Genomic DNA, 18,977 nt, shown 5'->3' with positions numbered 1-18,977 from the left:
TCTTCTCTTTTCTAAAATACTCAAACTTGAGGCTTTGAAGGGAAAATAAAGCTCCCCCGGCGCTCCAGGCCTGTGGATTTCCAAACCCAGCGTGGTCTCTAGGGGAGGCTGTGGGTGTGACCGAGTGTGTCTCGGAAGATGCAGTCTCCCCACCCGTTTGCTAAGGCCCCCAAAGGGGACACATGGCCTCAGGGGTGGGTCCCCATGCTTCCAAACCTCAGGGCAGCCTTGGGGTTTAGAAGCGTGGGGACCCACTGCCTTCTACACAAAAGGTCAGTAACCCTCGAAGGGCGCCAGGGGGTCTCCCATGAACCCTCCTCTTTCTGAAAAGGAGCCAGAATGCAACACCAGAGCTCCACCCCCCAGTCTGTGATCTGCCCTCCAACGTCACCACCTACAGGGTCCACGGCACTGCTGAGCGTTGCCAAAGCCACTATCACACGGACCCCAGGGCAGGTGATCCATCCGTCGCGCCTGTTCTGTAAACTGCCTGCGCCGATGGAAACAAACACCACTCAGGGGACCTGCCCTTATCCAAGCCAGCACCTCTGGGTGCAGGTACGGGCTCGCCCTGCACACGCACACCCACCAAATCGGAGTAACGGCACATCACTCACGTCTCCCTTCACGTATTCTAAGGCAGGGACCCTGGCCACACTGCCTGCTCAGATTTTCTAAGAGAACAGCAGGCCTATCACGCTCCATCAGCAAGTGACCCGGAAACCCAGCATCTCCCCCAAGAACATGGCGTGGCAAGAGCCCTGGGGGAGAGTTCCCTGACTCTGTGGGGCCGGGCACCCAGCTTCCCGGCCGCATCTCTGCAGCCTGAGGCCTGAGGGCGACTCTCACCGGCGTGGACACCGGGTACATCCATCCCCACCAGTGCTTGGGCTGCTCTCCGCGGGGACACACCCAGCAGGACGATATTCTGAGATATCATCCAGGGCATTTGCTATCCCAGATGGCTGTGGCGGTCTGGGGCCCTCGACCCAGGGCTCTGCAGCCCGCCTCACGCAGGGAGAGGTTGGAACCAGCAGATAAATAAAGCGGTCCATGTTTAGCTTTTCGGTTCCAAACTAATACCATTTTGGTTGGGAAGTGCCGTGAAAGCCAAGGATTTCTGGCTTTTGTGCCCGAGCCAGAGAGGCTTTTATGAGATTTGAGAGAGAGAGAGAGAGAGAGAGAGAGAGAGTCATGGAGACTTTGGGTTCCAAGGAACTGGAGCTTGAAGAACTCAGAGTGTGGAGAGTTTACTATGGGTGGCGGAGTGGGAAGAGCTCCTTCCAGAGAAGAGACACAAGCTCTTGCTGAAGGCGGGGAAGGGGTGCAGAGAGGGAAGAGGGCGGGCAAGCAGGATGAAAAGCTCCCTGAATTCCACCCTGGGGTACAGAGTCTGTGGCCCCACTTCCCCCGGGAGCTCTGGGGCGGCTGAGCACAGTAAGGATGGAGAGAGAGGGTCTCAGTGAGCCCCCCGGCCCCCCGTGAATGGAGAGCACATCTCTGCTGAGGAGGCGGCTGGCACAGAATGGTCGGGGGGCGAGGGGCAGGGGGTAGGCTCGGAGGCAGAGAGCTGGAAACGCAGGGACCCAGGCCTGAGGTGGACAAGGTTAAGACCCAGGAGGACAAGCCTCCTCCCCTGCCCCTGGGATGACTTGTAAACACCCCATTGCACCCAGGCAACATCTTGGGGTACAGAGGGAGGAAGGAGAGAACCTTTGAGGAAAAAGACCCACGACCCTGATCAAGGGATTTGAACTGGGTTGGGTTTAAGTCCTGACTCGACAAAGTACTAAGCAGATAGCCTACCCTTTCTATGGGAAGACACTGTGTTACCTGGAAATGGCAAGATTACATTTTTTTTGAGCCATTAGAAGAAATGGAATAAAGATTTTTTTTTTTTTTTTTTGCCAGCTGTAGAAATGGAAAAAAGATTAAGTTGTTTCCACCCTTGGTCGAAACAGAGGCTCCTCAGCAAGCTCAGGTCAGCTAAACAGAAATAAAGTGTGCGCCCACCTGAGTGGCGGTATGGATTTTCCCTCCAACAACAGGTAAGTCATGGTCCCCGGGGATGGGACCAAAAGGCCCCGTAGACTCAGCCACATTCCTCAGTGGGGTCTTCCAAACCAGACTCGACACAGCACCGGCAGGGTGCCAGAACACCTGGCTTCACCCTGCTGAAACCGTCCTGGAGGAGAAGACGGGGGCCCACCCAGGGGACCCTCTGCCACAGCGGCCACTCGGGCTCAGGAGTTGGCAGCTAACACCTCTGAGAGGCAGCGCCCAGGAGCGCTCCGGCGGGCGGACGTGGGTGTGAGAGCCGCCCGAGCAACAGGCGGCTAAAACCCCAGCCCCAAGCTGCCCTGGGCTTTAAGCCGAGCGTCCCAGGAGAGCAGAGGTGGGCAACATGCAGCCCTCCTCGGTGCAGTACTGAGACAAAAGGAGATTGTAACAGAGAAGAGGGAGCGTGTCTCTGAAATGCTGAGAGTTCGCGCTCTGGCCCAACCGTCAGGGAGAGAAGAGGAGGGAAACCGCACACAGGGCATTGATGCGGCTGTCAGTCACTGCAGGTAGGGGATCCGTGTGCTCCCTAAAATAAGCGTCCCTTCCCTCTTGGCCATTGCATGGTCCAGTTTCTAACACTATTGGGCCCCCTCGTTTTTTAACAGCAGGAAAGTGCCCCTCCCCCCCACCCCACCTTTTCATCCCCAAGCCCCTGATCCTGGGGGCCTCTCCTACATCCAGAAATGCTGGGCACATTCCATTCTGGCCGGGCCCCCACCATTCTTCAGCCCCAGTCAGTTACAGGGACAGAACAATGACCCTCGGTTTGTAGGGTTGGTCACCTGCTGGGAAGATATGCTAAGCGGGTCTGAGTCTCAGGGAAGCCCTCCGGTAGGTACCTGGTGTCAGGGAAGGGGAGTGAAGTGGCAAGGGCCTCCCTCCACATGCATACTCTGTGTGCTTAGTCACTATGTCACAGGCCCCTGCTTACGAGTTTATGCCCGGTTTCTGAGCCAGCCCCAGCCCATCAGCTGGGCTGGAAAGGAGCTGTGGGTCCCTGCCTCGGAGCGTTCTCCACCTAAACCCTCCCGAGGCCCAGGAAGGTCTGCCCAGGGTCCCGCCTCCCCTTGCCAGGCCTGTCCTCGCTTGGCAGATGTCCTTCCGGTACTTACGCTCAGTCCTGCCTTCCTCGGCCTGAGCTGCTGCTTCAAAGTGAGCAGCTCCAGGCTTCAGTTAAAAACAAACAAGCCCTGGCCAGGGTGGGGGGTGGCGGGGCTCGGTTGGTTGGAGCATAGTCCCGTGCATCAGAAAGGTTACAGATTTGATTCCGGGTCAGGGCAAGAACGGGAGGCAACCAATCAACGTTTCTCTCTCTCTCTCTTTCTCTCTCTCCCCCTCTCCCCAATCTGTTTAAAATCAATAAGCATATCCTGGGGTAAGAATTTTAAAAGAAAAAGCTGTGGCCACTCCAGATGGTGGATCAGACACCAGAGAGATAGCATCCAATGGGGCTGGCGTCTCTGCAGCAGGCCCTTCTCACAGGTCCTCCCCGTCTTCCTCCCTCTCTCTCCACCACAGGCCAAGACCTGGGAATCTGATCTTGAGGGCCATCTTTCTCACCCTTGGATGTGCAGGTGGGGTGGCCAGTAGGGCAGGGGGCCACTAAAAACCACTGCTTTCCTGTGGCACTTGGACTTGGGTTACTTTCAGACCACCCGAGGAGCCCAGTACATTTCCCTTCGCCTCGGTGGGCCCTGACTTTGGGGATCTCATCACCTGGAGGCATTTGGTCAGAGCACCCCCACAGAAAGGCCAGGTAGACCCCTCATGCCTCCTTCTTGCCGGGGGAGAGGGGACGGAGAGAGAAGTCATCCACACAACGCGCATGTCATTGTGAGTTCCTCCCAGGGTACAGGGGGCGGCGTCCCCGGGAAGCCACTGACCTGCGGAGGGCTCTCTGTCTCTTAGCAAATGCCCAAGACTGCTGAGCCTTTTGAGAGTCTGTTCCCGCTTTTTATAGCTTTTCTCTTGCCTCCCTTGGATTCGGCTGCGACCAGGCCTTTCTACTCTGCTGCCTCCAGTCGGCTGTAGGCTGGGAAATCAGACAACTAATTAGCTAGTGTGGCAGCTGCTGAACTGTGGGCTCTTTCTCGGCACCAAGTCCTGTGCGTGCCTGGCACCTCCGATTTACACGAGCAGATTGGATCCTTAGAATAACCCTGCGTGGTCGGGGGGATAATTCCCGTTCCTTGGATGACGACATCAAGACCCAGCAGTGCAGAGCCAGGGCCAGGGCCTCCCTCTGACTCCAAAGCCCTCTCAACAGGGAGGCCCACAGGTGACCCCCCCCATCTCAGTTGGTGGGCTCACTTCCTGGTCTGAAGCCCGGAAGTCCTGAGTGTTTCCTTATGACTATGCACCCGCGGGGCTGCCGGGGAGCAGAGAGGAAGGTGCCCGATAATGGGAGAGCTGGCGGTCCCATCAGGAACGGGGCCTAATCTCCTTCTGGAGGCTTTGGTTTGACCACCAAGGCCACCCTGAGATTCAACTGTCTGGCTAGAGTTTCTCTCTTGACATGTTGGGCCAAAACTCTAACAGAAACTCTCACGTTCATCTCTGGTCCAGACTCTGGGCCAGGCACCATGCTCAGCCGACAAGGTACTGCCTCTTAAATTAGAACAAGCATCATTGGGTCAAGTACCCTTCAAAAGTTTTTTTCCCCCTAATTTAAAATCTCAAGCTGTTTGTAGCAAAGTGTTTTGCAAAGTGGACACATTCCCTCTCGCTGACACAGACACGGCGTGGGTGTATGATTCTCATAAACATCACGGAACCCATGCTGTCCAACACCCCTAATATCGTACTTTCGGCTGTTGGTGAGAACATCCTGGAGAGAAACTTCCGGTCCTTGGGTTCTAGTTCTGGGTCAGCCCTGGGCCCTGATTTCCTTATCGGCAAACTTTTAAGTATTAATCCATGGTTAATGCAAGCCACAGAATGTGTGGGTCACCCCCAAATTCATCTGCAGAAGTGGGACCGTGACATCATGTGAGGGTACCGGGAAGGCAGCCACCTGCAAGCTTGCACCAGGGAGCCCTCACTAAGCCCTGAATCTGCTGGATCCCACCTTGACCTTGGACTTCCCAGCCTCCAGAACTGTGAGAAATAAATGTCTGTTGTTTAAGCCACTGATTCCATGGTAGTCTGAGATAACAGTGCTAGCTGACTGAGACAGTTCAGCAGTGAACTTCCAAGTGACATCTAGTAAAGCTCTAGGAACTGTCTTTCTAGAGGTAAGAACCCCCTATTTATCCCCAGGAGATGTGGTTCATGGAAATGACCTGTCAATGGAACTCAAGCTTGACCAGGGAAACCTACCAAACTTAGCATGGGGTTGGTTTTAACCTTCACACCCATCCTCCACCACTTCCACGAGCCAAGCCAGCGCCCTTTGTGTTGCAAAGCTGGGTTGAGTGAGGTCTCCACATTGTTGGCAGGTTCTGCGACGTGAAGCAGAATGACGTATAATGACGCCCATGTGACCCTGGGCTAATTGCCACCGACAGAAGCTGAGTTCCTACCGCATCTCACCAACGTTATCGTGAAATGACGTTGAATAAAGTGCGACCAGAAGACCTGCTGTCCTGAGGTGATTCTTGCAGACATTTCAGAAGCCAGCTCCACCTATTCATAGAAACGGCCCAGAAGGCCGGCCTACCACACCCCGGCGCAGCACCTGTGGCTGCCTCTGCCACTCAGAGTTAGGGAACCGGGGAAGACAAGGAATGGACTTGGCCCGGGTGGCCTCTTAGCCACTGGCAGAGGGACCAGCTTGTGGGGGGGTGTTTGGCGTGGCCTGCTTTGCTTCGTGCTGTGTGTGTTAGTTGCCAATGTTTAAAAATCAGGAGGTTGCACCTATGATCTCTAGTGGGGGGATTGGCCATCTCTCCAGGGCGCACTCCCGGCTTGGAGGCCTGGTGTCAGCCATCTGTCACTGGCCGCGGGCTGTTCTCTTGCCCTTTCCAATGTCTCTCATGCCCAAAAATCTGGCGTTAGGGTTGGCACCTGAGGCACATCCACTGGGCCCCACGGTGGGTATCATTCGTGCGAAGTCTATACACAGGCCTCGGCGGCCTGGGCCCAGCTGCCCTGTGTCCAGTCCCTGGCAACAGCTGGTTTCTATGATATTTTTTCAGACCTCAGTCATTCTATAATGGTACTAAATTTAGCATTTAGATGATGGTATTTTAAAGTTTAGCTTGAAAGCCGAACATATCATTCTAGGATATATATATTAAGACTCTTCAATATGTAGCATTTGAGATAATATAACTCTATCAGCCTTTTAGCCAAGTGGTGGTAAAACCACCACAACTAAGTTATAAGTTACACCTCGCAGGCTTTCCAAACACCCTCCCAGCAGACTGAAAGCCATACAGGAAACCACTCCTGGCCAGGAGAGAACCTGTTGCTCTAAAGCTTCCTTTGGATTGAAAAATAAGAAAAGGTCTCTTCCCCTTTCCCAAATCAACGGCTACTGATGAACAATAATCATCACAGCTCACATATTCATTTTTTAAAATATTTTAAAAACATAGCCCTGGCTGGTGTAGCTCAGTGGATGGAGCGCCGGACTGTGAACCAAAGGGCCATCAGTTCGATTCCCAGTCAGGGCACATGCCTGGGCTGTGGGCCAGGTCCCCAGTAGGGGTCGCATGGGAGGCAACCACACATTGATCTTTCTCTCCCTCTCTTCCTCCTTCCCTTCCCCTCTCTCTAAAAATAAATAAATAAAATTAAAATAAACATTTTTGAAATATAGAAATTTGAAAATGTTCAACCTGCATACTTTTCCAATTTTGAGGAATGCTCAGTGCTTATAAAAGAGAAATATGATGGCCACAGAATTTAGAGCTGACTGTACACAGGAGCACGGGGCAGGGGGTGGGGAAGCAAGGGAAAAGAAAACCAGAAACACAAGAATGGGCAAGAAAGAAAAGTAAGAAATCACCTCCTGACTGAGCAATCCCCACTGCCGTGTGAAAATTTCATTTCCTCTTTGGAAATTTCAGTTAAAAAAAAAGAGGCATATGTCTCTCTGCAAAATGCATGTCTTTTTTAATTTTCAGACTTCACACTTCACTTTTGAATCCGTGTTTCTTTTTTCATGTAATCCTAGAGAGTTTGTTCCAGCAAGGGGAAGGACCGGCTCGAGACATTATTTCCGAGCCCCCTTAGATGTATCCAGAAGTGTATAAAAGTCTCTTTCATACCAAGAGGAGGCTAGAATGTCCTCATGTGAGCCACAGGAAGGATTTATGTGACATCGTGCGGACATGCCCCTGGCCCACCTTGGGAACCCAGGGTTGGTCGCTAACCTCAGCCTTTCTTGTTGCTGAAGCTGATTCCAGTTTGGAGTGTATTACCCCTCAGCTGGGATTACGCCTACCTGCACCCTCTTTAAGAACTTCAGTGGAAAAAAAAAAGCCTTCATAAATAAATGCATTGATAAAAAATATATATAAAGTATACTTTGTCCTCTAGTCTTTCCATTTATAATTTCACTAAGCGACAACCCAGGCCTGATGCAAATGACCTGGCTGGGAAGATGCGTCAGCATAGATAACCAGTTCTTACCCTATTTTCCTCAAACCCAGTGGTTTTCTGGGAACTACCCGGCCACACTGTTAGAGTTCAAGGGCTTTTCTTGGCCTCCTTGTCTGTTTGGGGACAGTACAGGCTGATGAAGCGTCACGACTCCATACTCACGGGCCTGGAATGGAGGTGCTTTCTCCTAGCCAGGGCCTGCACTTGGATTTGGTCTGCAATCCATCATTTCAAGATGTGATTTCCACTCCCACCCCCGCTTCTCCAGTTTTGGCTCGTTCTATCCCTTCTCGTAACTACCTAGAAATGATATTATCAAAGATTCCATCTCGGCCCCACGACAGGTTCTGCCTAATTGACCTATGTTCTTTCATCTCCCCCTTTTTTATTTGATTTCTTTTTTTTTTCTGTAGGAAGAAGAAATAATGAAGAAAATGTTCTTGGATTTCATTTCTGGCAGAGTCCTGGGAGCTTTGCTTTAAATCGTTAGTGAAATGCTTGACATTTTTCCTTCACTTTATAAACATTATGTGCAAATCATTCAGAATCCTAATGGAAAGTAATTTCCCATTAATGCAGACCATAAAATGCCGTGTTCTTTTGAAACCGTGCCTTAGAAAGAAACTGCGCCGGCCCTCTCTACACTCGCAAATTCCACCCACAAATCAAGGAGGCCGGGGCTGGGGTTGGTGGGGAGCTGGAACTGGGGACCAGCGCTACCACCCAGGGCCATTTCAGACAGGCAGTGAGGACACGGAGGAGGGACAGGCCCGTGTCAAACAGCGTGGAGCCTCCTAAAAGCCACCTTTTGCACATCTGTGAACTCTGGCTTAACAGCGTCATCTGCCCAGGGACTGAGCTACTGGCCAAGAAGGAAAAATCCAAGAACTGACAGGCTCAGTCTGCCCTGGGAAGCCAAGCCCTCTGTCCTCGCCGGGGTTCCCTCTTCCAAGTCGGATACTAACAGCAGGCCCCTGGCTGACCGAGGGTTCCCTGGGATGGGGAATACTTGAAAATAAATCCTTTCCTGAGGCTCTTGAACACTTTACACTCCCCCAGTACTCCTTCTGCATGACGTAAAGTGAAATATGGGCGCACGTGCCCAGCTCTGCTGCTTACAGGCTCTGGGCCCCTTTGGGAAAATCGCACTTACTCATCTGTAAAGTGGGAAGGACAGCAGTACGAGAAACACCTGAGAAGGGTCTGGTCTATCCCCTGGCCCACAGTAAGTACTCAGTGAGTCTGGCTGCTGTATTGTTCTACTGGTCATTATTGTTTCATGTTATGTTATCACTTCCTATAATAATGGATGCCAACTGTAATTGAAAAAGAAAAAAAAGCCTTATAGCGTAGCAATATACTTTGGAAGAAAAGCCTGCAGAGCTCGTAGGGGAAGGTGTTATGGAGGAGAAATTAGAAATCCAGGAACTTTGTCCAAAGTCTCACACGGACACGAAAACTAACTCAAAGTGGATCATGGGCTGAAGTGTAAAAAAAGTGCAAAAAGAAGTTACAGAGTGAAAGAAATTATTTGTAAACCACAAATATGTGCAAGGACTTGTATTTAGAATATATGAAGAACACTGACAACTTACTTACAAATTGAGGGAAAAAAAACCCTTAACCCCCCCATAGGTAAGGAATTCTTATGACTCAATAAGACAGAGTAACCTACCCAGAGGGAAACATAAATTACAGGAACACACAATTCAGACATAAGAAAATACAAATGGCAAATTAAAATACAGAAAAAACATTTAACATCACCAGTTAATCACAGAAAGACAAATTAAGAGGGACTACCACTTTCTTACCCACGAATGCTCGGCAAAAACGGAAGTCAAATGACATGGGTTTGGGAAAGCAGGTATCACAGAATTAGTAGCAACATGCCCATGAGGGAGGGTAGCTTGGTTATACAATATCTTCTATCCCTTAAAACTCGCAATCATGCAACAAAGCAACGTCATTTCCAAGGAAGACTAGCCCATCGGTGCCTGCAAAACATTCTACAGCTATTGGCTTTAACTGGCAGCAACCTTCATGGCCGTGAACAGGGAAATACATGTGTAACAGAAAAGTAGGAAGCTGTTAAAAAAAAAATAGGGATCTATATGCATGACATGGGAATACTCCAAGCAATAGTGACCCATTTACAAAAGCAAGCTGCAGCACAGGAGCCTAGTACGATCTTGTATTTGGGCAGGGGGAGGAGTCACCAAACAACCAAAAAAAAATAAAATAAAATTCAGGGTCTCAGGGTATTCCACAGAATAGAGGAGCACACTCGGTAAGCAAACGCTTCACGGTGAGCAAACACCCCCCACCCCCAGAGCCTGAGTGCAGGGCCCACGGAACAGGCATCTCACCTGTTGACTTTGCCGTGGAGGCAGTGGGCACCCCGTTGAGCTCACTAGGACTCTGTTTCAGGGGCCGTGGCTTGTATTCTCGCTTGGGCAGGGTGGATGCAACTGATATCCTGTAACACACAGTGGAAGATGAGTCACGAGCTGCTGAAGCGACACAGAGACGCTGGCACACGTTTACTCTGCCCTGCGGAGCCCACGGACGTAGGGGCGACTTTTACACTCTGGTTCTCGAGCAGTCCCAAGGGAAATATCCCAAATGTCACAGTCCAACCGCAGATTTGAAATGGGCCTCTCGTAAAGTCTCTCTGAGCAGTTGACAATTGGCACTGCCTTCTTTCTCCTTCTCCCTGAAAGGAGCCAAAGAATGCAAACTTGCTCGTGTGAGCTCAGGGGACCACCTGTCCACAGAGAGGATGCCTCGCTGACTGACCACACCTGTCATCTCTCCTCGGCCGGGAAGTCCCTCCAAATGTATTCATGATCTTAACTCCGTGTAAGCCAATGTTCTGTCATCAAAAAATAGGGTCCTTCTTTTAAGCCCTTTATTTTAATGAACAGGGTTACTGTGCATATGACATCATTGTGATGTCATACTGCATAAGACATCATAGTAATGTCATATGCAATGTGTATATGTATATTGTACATGACATCACTAGTTTTCAAGGCAGTATAGGACACGCTGATCCTTGAAGGCATGAGGAACACAGCAATCTCTCTGTGATCATCCAAAAGGAATTTCTCAGTCTCAACTCCTCTCAGAGACAAGGCAACGAACATGGCCTGAGAGTTGAGTTGTTGGCATAAATCACGTCTTTTTCCAGATATGAACTCACTTTCATCTCCCTCTTTGCCACATCCCTGGAGGCTGGGGAGTGGGTACACGCCATTGCCGCCCCGAGCTTGTTAATGTGGAGCCACACCCTCAGGCAGTAGTGAGTGCAGCACAGCTCTGTGGGGGCTGAACTCAAGGCCAGTGAGCAGCTTTGCCTGGCTGCCCTAAACACAGGTCACGGAAAAGGGGCTTAGAGAAAGAAAGAGGGAACTGACAGCTCCCTTTTCCCAGTTCTGTTCTTTTGGCTGAAGCCACCACGTATTTATTATCAGCCCGATCCCACACCCACCCATGGAAGACACGTCAAAACAGAGCCAGATGGTGGGAAGGGGAGACAGAGAGATGGGAAGGCAGAGTGATGCCCATCAGTTCAAACTCGCAGCCCTGGGGTTCGCACAGGAGGCTCTTACCGAGTCTGCAGCTTGCTCTGGAGCTCCTGCAGAATCTCGGTGGACTGCCTGTGATAATCTAAAGCAGCCTCTACAAACACGGCCAGCTGGCTGACTTGTTCTACCTGTAGCAGAAGTAGAAAATTACTCCGTGGGGGCCAGAGCCTGCGCTGTTCAGAGGCAGGACCAAGGGCAACTTTGCAGGGAAGCCTGCGTCCCCCTGGGCTCTGGCCCCTCTCAGAGCATCCCACCTGGTCCTAGCCCGCAGGCCCTGGTGCGGAGCTAGAGATGCTAGCAAAACACGTTCAAACATAGTTCTGATTCTAAATTTCATTGAATGCCACAAAACATCTGTTATTCCAACGAGATGATATCCTCAAGAGGTTTGTATGCTATAAAGTTCCAGTGATCTGGTAGCGGGGATCAAGCTTTTGCTGTTCCGAGGGAAACCGTCACTGAGCAAATGACCTGCTTCCTGACTGCGGTGTCTCTTTGGGTCCTTTCTAACTAGTTAGGTCCAATCAGGAGATGGAGCAAATTAAGCTCTTCTCAGGTAAGAGGGAAGCCAGGGCAGATTGCTTGGCACCCCCATGCAGGTACCAAATCCCTCCCCTGAGACACACGGCTGAAAGGAATAAACTGTACGGAATGGGGTACCGCTCTTTCCCATGAAGCCAGACCTTCAGGAACGCTGGGCCAAATTAGAGTGGACATAAAAAAAATAAAATAAAAAAGCCGTGTCCCCTAAGGAAGCCCTGAAGCCCTGGTCATAAGCTCATTTCTGGAAGCCCCCGAGGCAGGCCTGCTGGGTGGAGGGGAGGGGACCCCCAGCACGAACCCCACTCACTCCACATCCAGACACAGGCACAAAACAAGATCTGCACCCCCTGCCCAAGCTCCCCGAAGCCTCCACATCACTTCCTCAGCTGTCTGCTCCTTGGCTGGGGGCAATGTCAGCCCTGCTCACTCTCCAGCCGGGACTCACCCGGGAAAACCCGCCACAGATATGCACCTGCCTGAAGAGTCAAACTGCTTTCTCTGCCTGCACTCCACTCTCCCTACCCACTTCAATATCATTTCAAACGCGGGCTCAGCATGCATTTCAGACCGACGTGGTCTTCCGCCCGGGCCGCACCGGGACCAGCATGGGAACGAGGAAACCCCGCCGCCGAAGTTTGTTGCGCTCTGTGGCTGGAAAAACACAAGCCCAGCCCAAATTTCCAAAACCGAATATACAAAACGACGACAGCTTGGCCCCTACAAAATCCCACGGATTTCTTACATTTCACCTCTTTGGCTCTGACTCGTACTTTTTAAACAAGTCCAGCACCTCGTCCTCACAGGATCAGAGCAGAATCTTCTACAGAGAGAAAGAAATTTCTTCTTACAGAGCCAGAGCTGCGTGCTGGGTGAACCCACACCCTACTGCCCTGTCTTCAGGAAAGCGAATTTCCACTTTAGTGCCCGCTTTGAAACCTGCTTGGCATTGTGTCCGGGGTAAAGGGACCATGTGAGAGAGCTCGATGAACACTCTTTCAAACACATGTGGGGTTGGGAAGGGTGCCCACCAGCTCTCCTCTCTGATGTGGCTAAAATGCAAGATTTTGTAATCGGGAGATGCATTGTAACTAGCCATTTCACGGCTGACTTTGGGAAGGAAATGGGTCCCGAGCCTCTTAGAACATGGGCTTGGGCTGGCCCTGGCCACTGTGACTCAGTTGTTTGGAGCTTCCTTCCGTGGACCGAAGGGTTGCAGGTTCAATTCCTGGTGAGGGCACATACCCAGGTTGTGGGTTCAATCCCCGGTTGGGGCACATACAAGAAGGCAACCAATCAAAGTTTCTCTTTCACATCGATGTTTCTCTTTCTCTTTGCCTCCCACTCTCCCCCTTTCTCTCTCTCTAAAAGCAATGAAAAATATGTCCTCAGGTGAGGATTAAAAATAAAATGTGGGCACATACGTAGGAGGACTCAGTGCAACTAAGGCCACTCAGCTGGCCACTCACTCTGGGTTTCTTGTTGACAACAAAGACCCGAGGTGCCACGGTGGCCTGTCTGCATCTCCCTGCTGAACAGCGGGCTCTCCCAGCTGTCCCCGGGCCAGGAGCATCGAGCTGTGAGCAGGTGGCCCCCGCTTCCCAACCACATTTGGAATTAAACGCCCGGACAGGCAGGACCAAGGGAGCAGCAGATCCGGGTCTGGCGATCGCCAGAACCGGTCAGGAGGTGGGACATTTCTGTCACTGGCTGCACCACTCAGTTTGGCAAATTCACCCAGCAGCTCAGGAAAGGTTCCCTGGGATGAGAAGTTGGGCGACTTCCCCAACTGGCGGAGGCCTGGGCTTGAGTTAACTAGCTCTTTCTCTTGCCAAGGCAGGGTGGGAAGGACTTAACTGCCATGTAACAAGCAGGAGACAAGTCTCTGTCACACGTGGACAAAGGACTGAGTTTCTATGAGGAAGGATCACTTCTGACCTTGGACTGATCCTGAAGGGAAGCCTGCGGTCTCTTGGGTCAACCACCAAAGGCCAAGCAACGGAGACAGCCCCCCGCCATAGGGCACATGGATGAGACCGCAAGTCTCACATGGGAATCAACCAAAGGGGTTGAACCGCCACCCACGGGTGCGGGGCTGGAAGGAACCCAGGCATCTGATACGTAAGACGCCAAACCACACCTTTCCAAAGACACCTAAAAATCGCAGATGGCAGGCAACCTGCGATAAAACCAAACGAAAATTGCCTAAGGCTTGGGGACGCTCTCGAGAGGAACTTGATAGACTTATGGAAAAACCCACAAACACAACAGAACACGGTCCCGTTTCGCATGAAACGTAAAAAGCCTGACGCAACACGGAAGAGGGGACACAAAGCAGAGTGTGCTTCTGAGTGCTCCGGTTTAATGGACGCGGGGGTTGCAAACCCTCCCCTCCCGGGTTAACATCATCTATACTGGGCACGGCCCCTCCCGTCACAGTGCCACAGCTCACACGGGGCTCAGTCTGCTTCCTTAGACTTGACTCAACGACACAAGACCTCAACGCACCTTTTAATGAACTATTAGAAGGAGAATGTAGTTTTGCAGATAAAGAAATCCTCTGGTGTGTGCCCATGGACTTTAAAAGTTCAACGAAGAGTGCCCTGGCCCGGTGGCTCAGTGGGTTAGAGCATCATCTCTGCTATGCCAAAGTTGCAGGTTTGATCCCCGGTCAGGGCACATACAAGAATCAACCAATGAATGCATCCATAAGTGGGATGAGTTGATGTTTCTCTCTCAATAAATAAAACAAATTAAAGTAAATAAAAGTTCCCCAGATGGGTCCAAAGCGAGTGCTGAGCTTTCATAGCCCACGGTACCACAGCCACCTGTGATAGGAGGTGACCACAGGCTCCTCCATTCGGTCACTGAAAAAACTGAACGACTCATCACCAACCCTAAGAACCTTCATCCTACCATCCGCCGTAATTCCATTCAATCTAACTCCTCTTGGACACATAAAGCTGGTGGCCAGCCTCACAGCACATAGAACATCTGCACTTCCAAGGGCTATGGCCGGAGACCTCCGCAGTCCCTGAATGCAGCACCGCCACCACATGACCGCTGCAAAATCTCGGTCCCGAACACTCGCTCTAACAACTGAAGGCGTGGGAGCGCTGGGTGGTGGGCGAGGCTCACCCTCTGGCAATCTGCCACCCAGAGAGGTTTTCACTGCCTCCGCGCGACCAAAAATCGCGCATGATGTGGTCTTTCCGTTCCGCAAAACCAGTGACACTACGGCCTCAAGTACAGAGGCCGGCAACCAGCTAATTCCCATGACACCCCACCTCCCCGGGGCCAATGCCAGCACAGCTGGGAAGCAATCCTGGGATACACTGGACGCCCCAAGATCTGAGACTCCAGCTGGGACCTGCTGAATGTCTAAAGCTATCTCTGAGGCAGGAGAGAAGGGGGACAGAAAGTTCTAGAAACTTTTCTAACCACAAAGGCATCAGAGCTTCTCCATGAACATCGAGTCAACGTGGTTCATTCACATGAAAGCCTCCTGTTTGGCGGTAAATACTTACATCATTTTCTAAAAAATTAAACATGCTTCTTTCAGCCAGCTCCTTTGACTCTTCAAATTTTTCTACCGCTTGTCTGACTTCTTCGTCTGGTATCTTACCTACTCGCTTCTTCTTATAATCGTAATCCAGGCGGCGGCCCTCCAGCTTTTTCAGGTGGTGCTGAGAGATGGAAGAGACAGCCCTTTAGCAATGGCTCTGCTCGAAACACAGCACAGAGAGACACTCCTTCCTTCTCTGAGAAGACCTGTTATTTCTCCTCAGCCTCAATTGTAGGCGGCAGGCGCCCACCTCACACTGTTGTGGTAGCACCTCAGCATCGATGAGAGGCCCCTTTCCCTGCAAAGTCGCAAGGAATATTTATGAAATGAATGGATGGATGGTGAGTGGACAGACGGATGGACGGATGGATGGGAGAGTGAATGGATGACAGAATGAAGGAGGGTCGATCTGGAGCCGAAGGACACAGTATCGACACTCAGATCCCATTTCCCGAAGTCCGTTAGAGAACCCCTCACTTCGTCTCTCTTTGTGTCCGAAGAACTTCCAACCACACGAACTATACCAAAAACAGGGCTACACCTTTTGGCACTATTGCCAACTCCTCACTAAGAAGTAGATGATAAAAACATAAGTTTCTGGTACCCTCTCACAGGGGTGTCCGAGCTTTCAGCGTCTCTGAGCCACACAGGAAGAAGAAGAGTTGTTTTGGGCCACACATTAAATACACGGCGACATGTAATCACAAAAAGCATCTCATTAATGTTTTAAGTAAGTTTACGATGTTGCATTGGGCCGCAGGTTGGACACCCCTGCTGAGTCTAGAATATTTGTGCGTCTTCCACAAAGCCCCCTGACAATGACAGAGCAAGCTGAGCGTGAGCTACAAGCAATGCAATACATACACCCGTGTGTGGGCTCTGGGTGGCCGTCTGCAATAGTCCTCCAAAACTAAAATGACGTCAGGGGGCAGGAACGACCGCGCGTGCAAAGTACCAAATGTATCGAATGACTGCGGCATGGTTTCCATGACCAAGATCCCACTGCACAGCCTTGGAACCCTCGCACGGGAGAGACGGCTGTCGGAACAGCTGCGTGTAGCTTGGTTTCCCCCTGGCTTCGACGAGCTACTGGGCAAAGGGTTCACTGGCCCCGGGGCTCCTGCCCAGGCAGCCAGGTGGGCAACACTGGGCAATTTTTTTCTCACCACTCACAATATTCTGATGCTTTCACTGGGTCCCTACAGAATCGTTCTAATGGCTTTAAGTATAAACATCATTTTAAGCGGCAGCAGGTGGGTTTCCAGACGAGAAAACTCACCCCAATCTCTTTTAAGTCTTTGTCTTGTAGTAACTGAAGTGGATCAATAAATGTCTGCTTTACGTTAATATCAAGGGCATCTTTCACCTCGGCCATGAGCTTCATGGATTCGCCAACTTCTATCAGCGCGCTGCCTGGAATGAAAAATACCAATAAAAAGGACCCGTTAGCGGAGGGTGCTAGGGTTGGCAGTGATATTTATCTCTTTCCCAAAGTTTGCAGATGATGGTTTAACAAGGTCTCTGCTCTGGGACTGATGCAGAAAAAAAAATTTTTTAAACTACATTTCTTCTCTAAGTTCCACACCGTCTTCAGAAAGCTCACCTGGAGGCAGACAGGCCGAGGCACTTGCCATTATGTCCACTAGGTGGCGGTAAAGCTCCATTTTTGGAAAAAAACGTACTTTGTGAGTTCGCACCAAGGGTTTCTTAGAGGCTTCAGAACAGAGCCCCGCTTTGTAAACAATAAAAGGATGGAGTCGTCCTCGGGGCTGAGCATCGACCAAGAAAGATTACAACAGAAATAAAGGAACACAATCGCATCTCGGCGTTTGCTGCCTGAGGCTGCCCCCTGTCCTTCAGAGGGTTCTAAGGCTCCCATCCCACCCTGACCTGGGAGAAAGCCTGGCAGCGGTGTCGCACCGGGAGCTCCCAGCGTGGTGGGCGGGGTCTGCCTGGGCGGTGATGGGCAGCTTTGGCGGGATGACGCCCCAGTACCTGGGCACCAGTGAACCCGCGTTCTTTTGCAAGCTGTCACCCTTGCAGCTGCACACAGTGAGGGTGCAGCTTCTCTTACAAACATTTCTGGGGACAGGCTGCCCTAGACCGAACTAGTTTTCCTGTTGGGGGAGGGCATTTCCAAATTGAGTTTGTGAAAAGGCAGGGCTTGTGGTCTCTCAACCCCCAGGCTGAAAGACCTTGAAGTCTAGCCCCCAAATTTGTATTTCTAACAAATTCTGACCTTCAACAGTCTCACCTATTGGTTGAGGGGGGACACAGTTTATTCACCTGTAAAAGCAGGACAGCATCATCATCTTAATTTTTTTTTTTAAGAAGTAAACTAGATAATGTACATTACAGGACCCTGCAAAATCTCAGTGGAAATGTTACTCTAACCGACAGGTAACTGGGACTCCCTCTGGCCCACCGGCAGCTTCCTACTTCCTGAGAGGCTCAGTTTCCTTAACGAACTCTCAGGCACCTAGTTCTAGGTCACTCTGATGGAGATGGGACATCCTTTTCCAGCCTGGAGACTCTTCCCTGCCGGACAAATCAGAAACAGGGTTCTGCTTCTGCCCGCCCTCCGGCAACCCATGCCCCAGGACCTCAAGTACTTTAGCTTCGACAGAAACATTTCCAAGTATCTTTCATCGCAGACCCCAAAGATGGCATTCCATATGGATTGGACACTCTCTCTCCCTGCCCCAAGCTTAGTGCTGCCAACTCCAGCAGGACCTGAGGCTCTGTCTCCGTCCCCTGCGGCTTCTTCACATCAGGGAGGTCCCAGAGAAGGTCCTACGGTGTGGCCCCAAGAAAGTGTCCCTCAGCACATCCCCTCCTCCGAGCAGCAAGGACCCACCCACGCCTGACCACCTACCCCACCTGTCCTCAGCTCTCTTCCTCACTCCAAGTTCCTGTAAGTCGAGGGGCACCTGGGAGGCCCCCGGATTGTCTGCCCACCCACGCCCCTTACCCTGTCCTTGCAACCAGCCGCCCGGCAGGGATGCCCCTGGGTATCGGCCCGCCTGGCAGCCTCACTGTTCCCCAGCGGGTCTGCCTTCAGGATTAAAAAATAAAGAAGAAAAAGCCCATGTCGTCCCCATTCACAGGAAACACAATAAAATCCACGCTATGCTTCTCTGATGAATGTTGTTGCCCTCTGTGACTAACCATGTGGGGTTTTTAAAAAAGTTTTCAAAATATCTTTCCCCCAATTTCAAAGATGAATTACTATGGCCAAATATCTGAATTCTCAACCTCCACACCCTTCCTTGTACGTACAACATGATTAGCAAAAGTACCAAAACCTCCTGGAAGACTTAAAAATGAAATTCAGTTCACACCCCATTCACACCCTGTTCACAGCCATCCCGCCGTGGGTTGGACACCCCTGAAAGGCTTAGTGGATAACCTACAAGCCAGGAGGGGCACGCCCCGCTCTCCAGGTGCACTCACCGAAGGCGGAGCCGTCCCCAAGCTCCCGGCCGAACTTCAGCATGCAGTCGCCCAGCAAGCCCTCCGTCTGCGGGTACCCGGTGGTCTTCACCTGCCCTCGGATCTTTGACACTGTGTTCAGCATTCCCAGCTTAGCTCTGTATGCTTAAAAACACCGTCATTTGTGATTTCTTAAGAGTGACGAGGCAGAGGGCAGACACAGAGCATTTAACAAGCGGGAC

At 51.3% G+C, this 18,977-nt stretch overlaps 2 protein-coding genes across 4 annotated transcripts in view; both read right to left on the bottom strand.

Moving 5' to 3' along the window:
• The window catches only part of EFL1 (elongation factor like GTPase 1), a 339,962-nt gene that overhangs the window by 234,953 nt on the left and 86,032 nt on the right, over positions 1 to 18,977 (bottom strand). The window lies entirely within an intron of this gene.
• The window catches only part of SH3GL3 (SH3 domain containing GRB2 like 3, endophilin A3), a 41,656-nt gene that overhangs the window by 2,815 nt on the left and 19,864 nt on the right, over positions 1 to 18,977 (bottom strand). The window contains exons 4-9 of one of the 3 annotated variants that reach the window (XR_006655635.2): positions 18,757 to 18,900; positions 16,583 to 16,716; positions 15,266 to 15,424; positions 11,223 to 11,326; positions 9,978 to 10,087; positions 3,945 to 4,093 (exon numbers count right to left, since the gene is read on the bottom strand). Coding sequence is in view for 2 of the 3 variants with exons in the window: in XM_024561799.4 (XP_024417567.1) it covers positions 9,978 to 10,087; positions 11,223 to 11,326; positions 15,266 to 15,424; positions 16,583 to 16,716; positions 18,757 to 18,900 (651 nt within the window). In the remaining variant the exon portion in view is untranslated. The remainder of the gene's footprint in view (positions 1 to 3,944; positions 4,094 to 9,977; positions 10,088 to 11,222; positions 11,327 to 15,265; positions 15,425 to 16,582; positions 16,717 to 18,756; positions 18,901 to 18,977) is intronic. The other 2 variants (XM_024561799.4, XM_045196585.3) reach the window with 2 other exon arrangements.

This window comes from Desmodus rotundus, chromosome 10, assembly GCF_022682495.2.
Source record: "Desmodus rotundus isolate HL8 chromosome 10, HLdesRot8A.1, whole genome shotgun sequence".
Lineage (NCBI taxonomy): Eukaryota > Metazoa > Chordata > Mammalia > Chiroptera > Phyllostomidae > Desmodus > Desmodus rotundus.
Note: the sequence above shows the minus strand (reverse complement) of the source record. Positions and strands in the feature narration are given on the sequence as shown.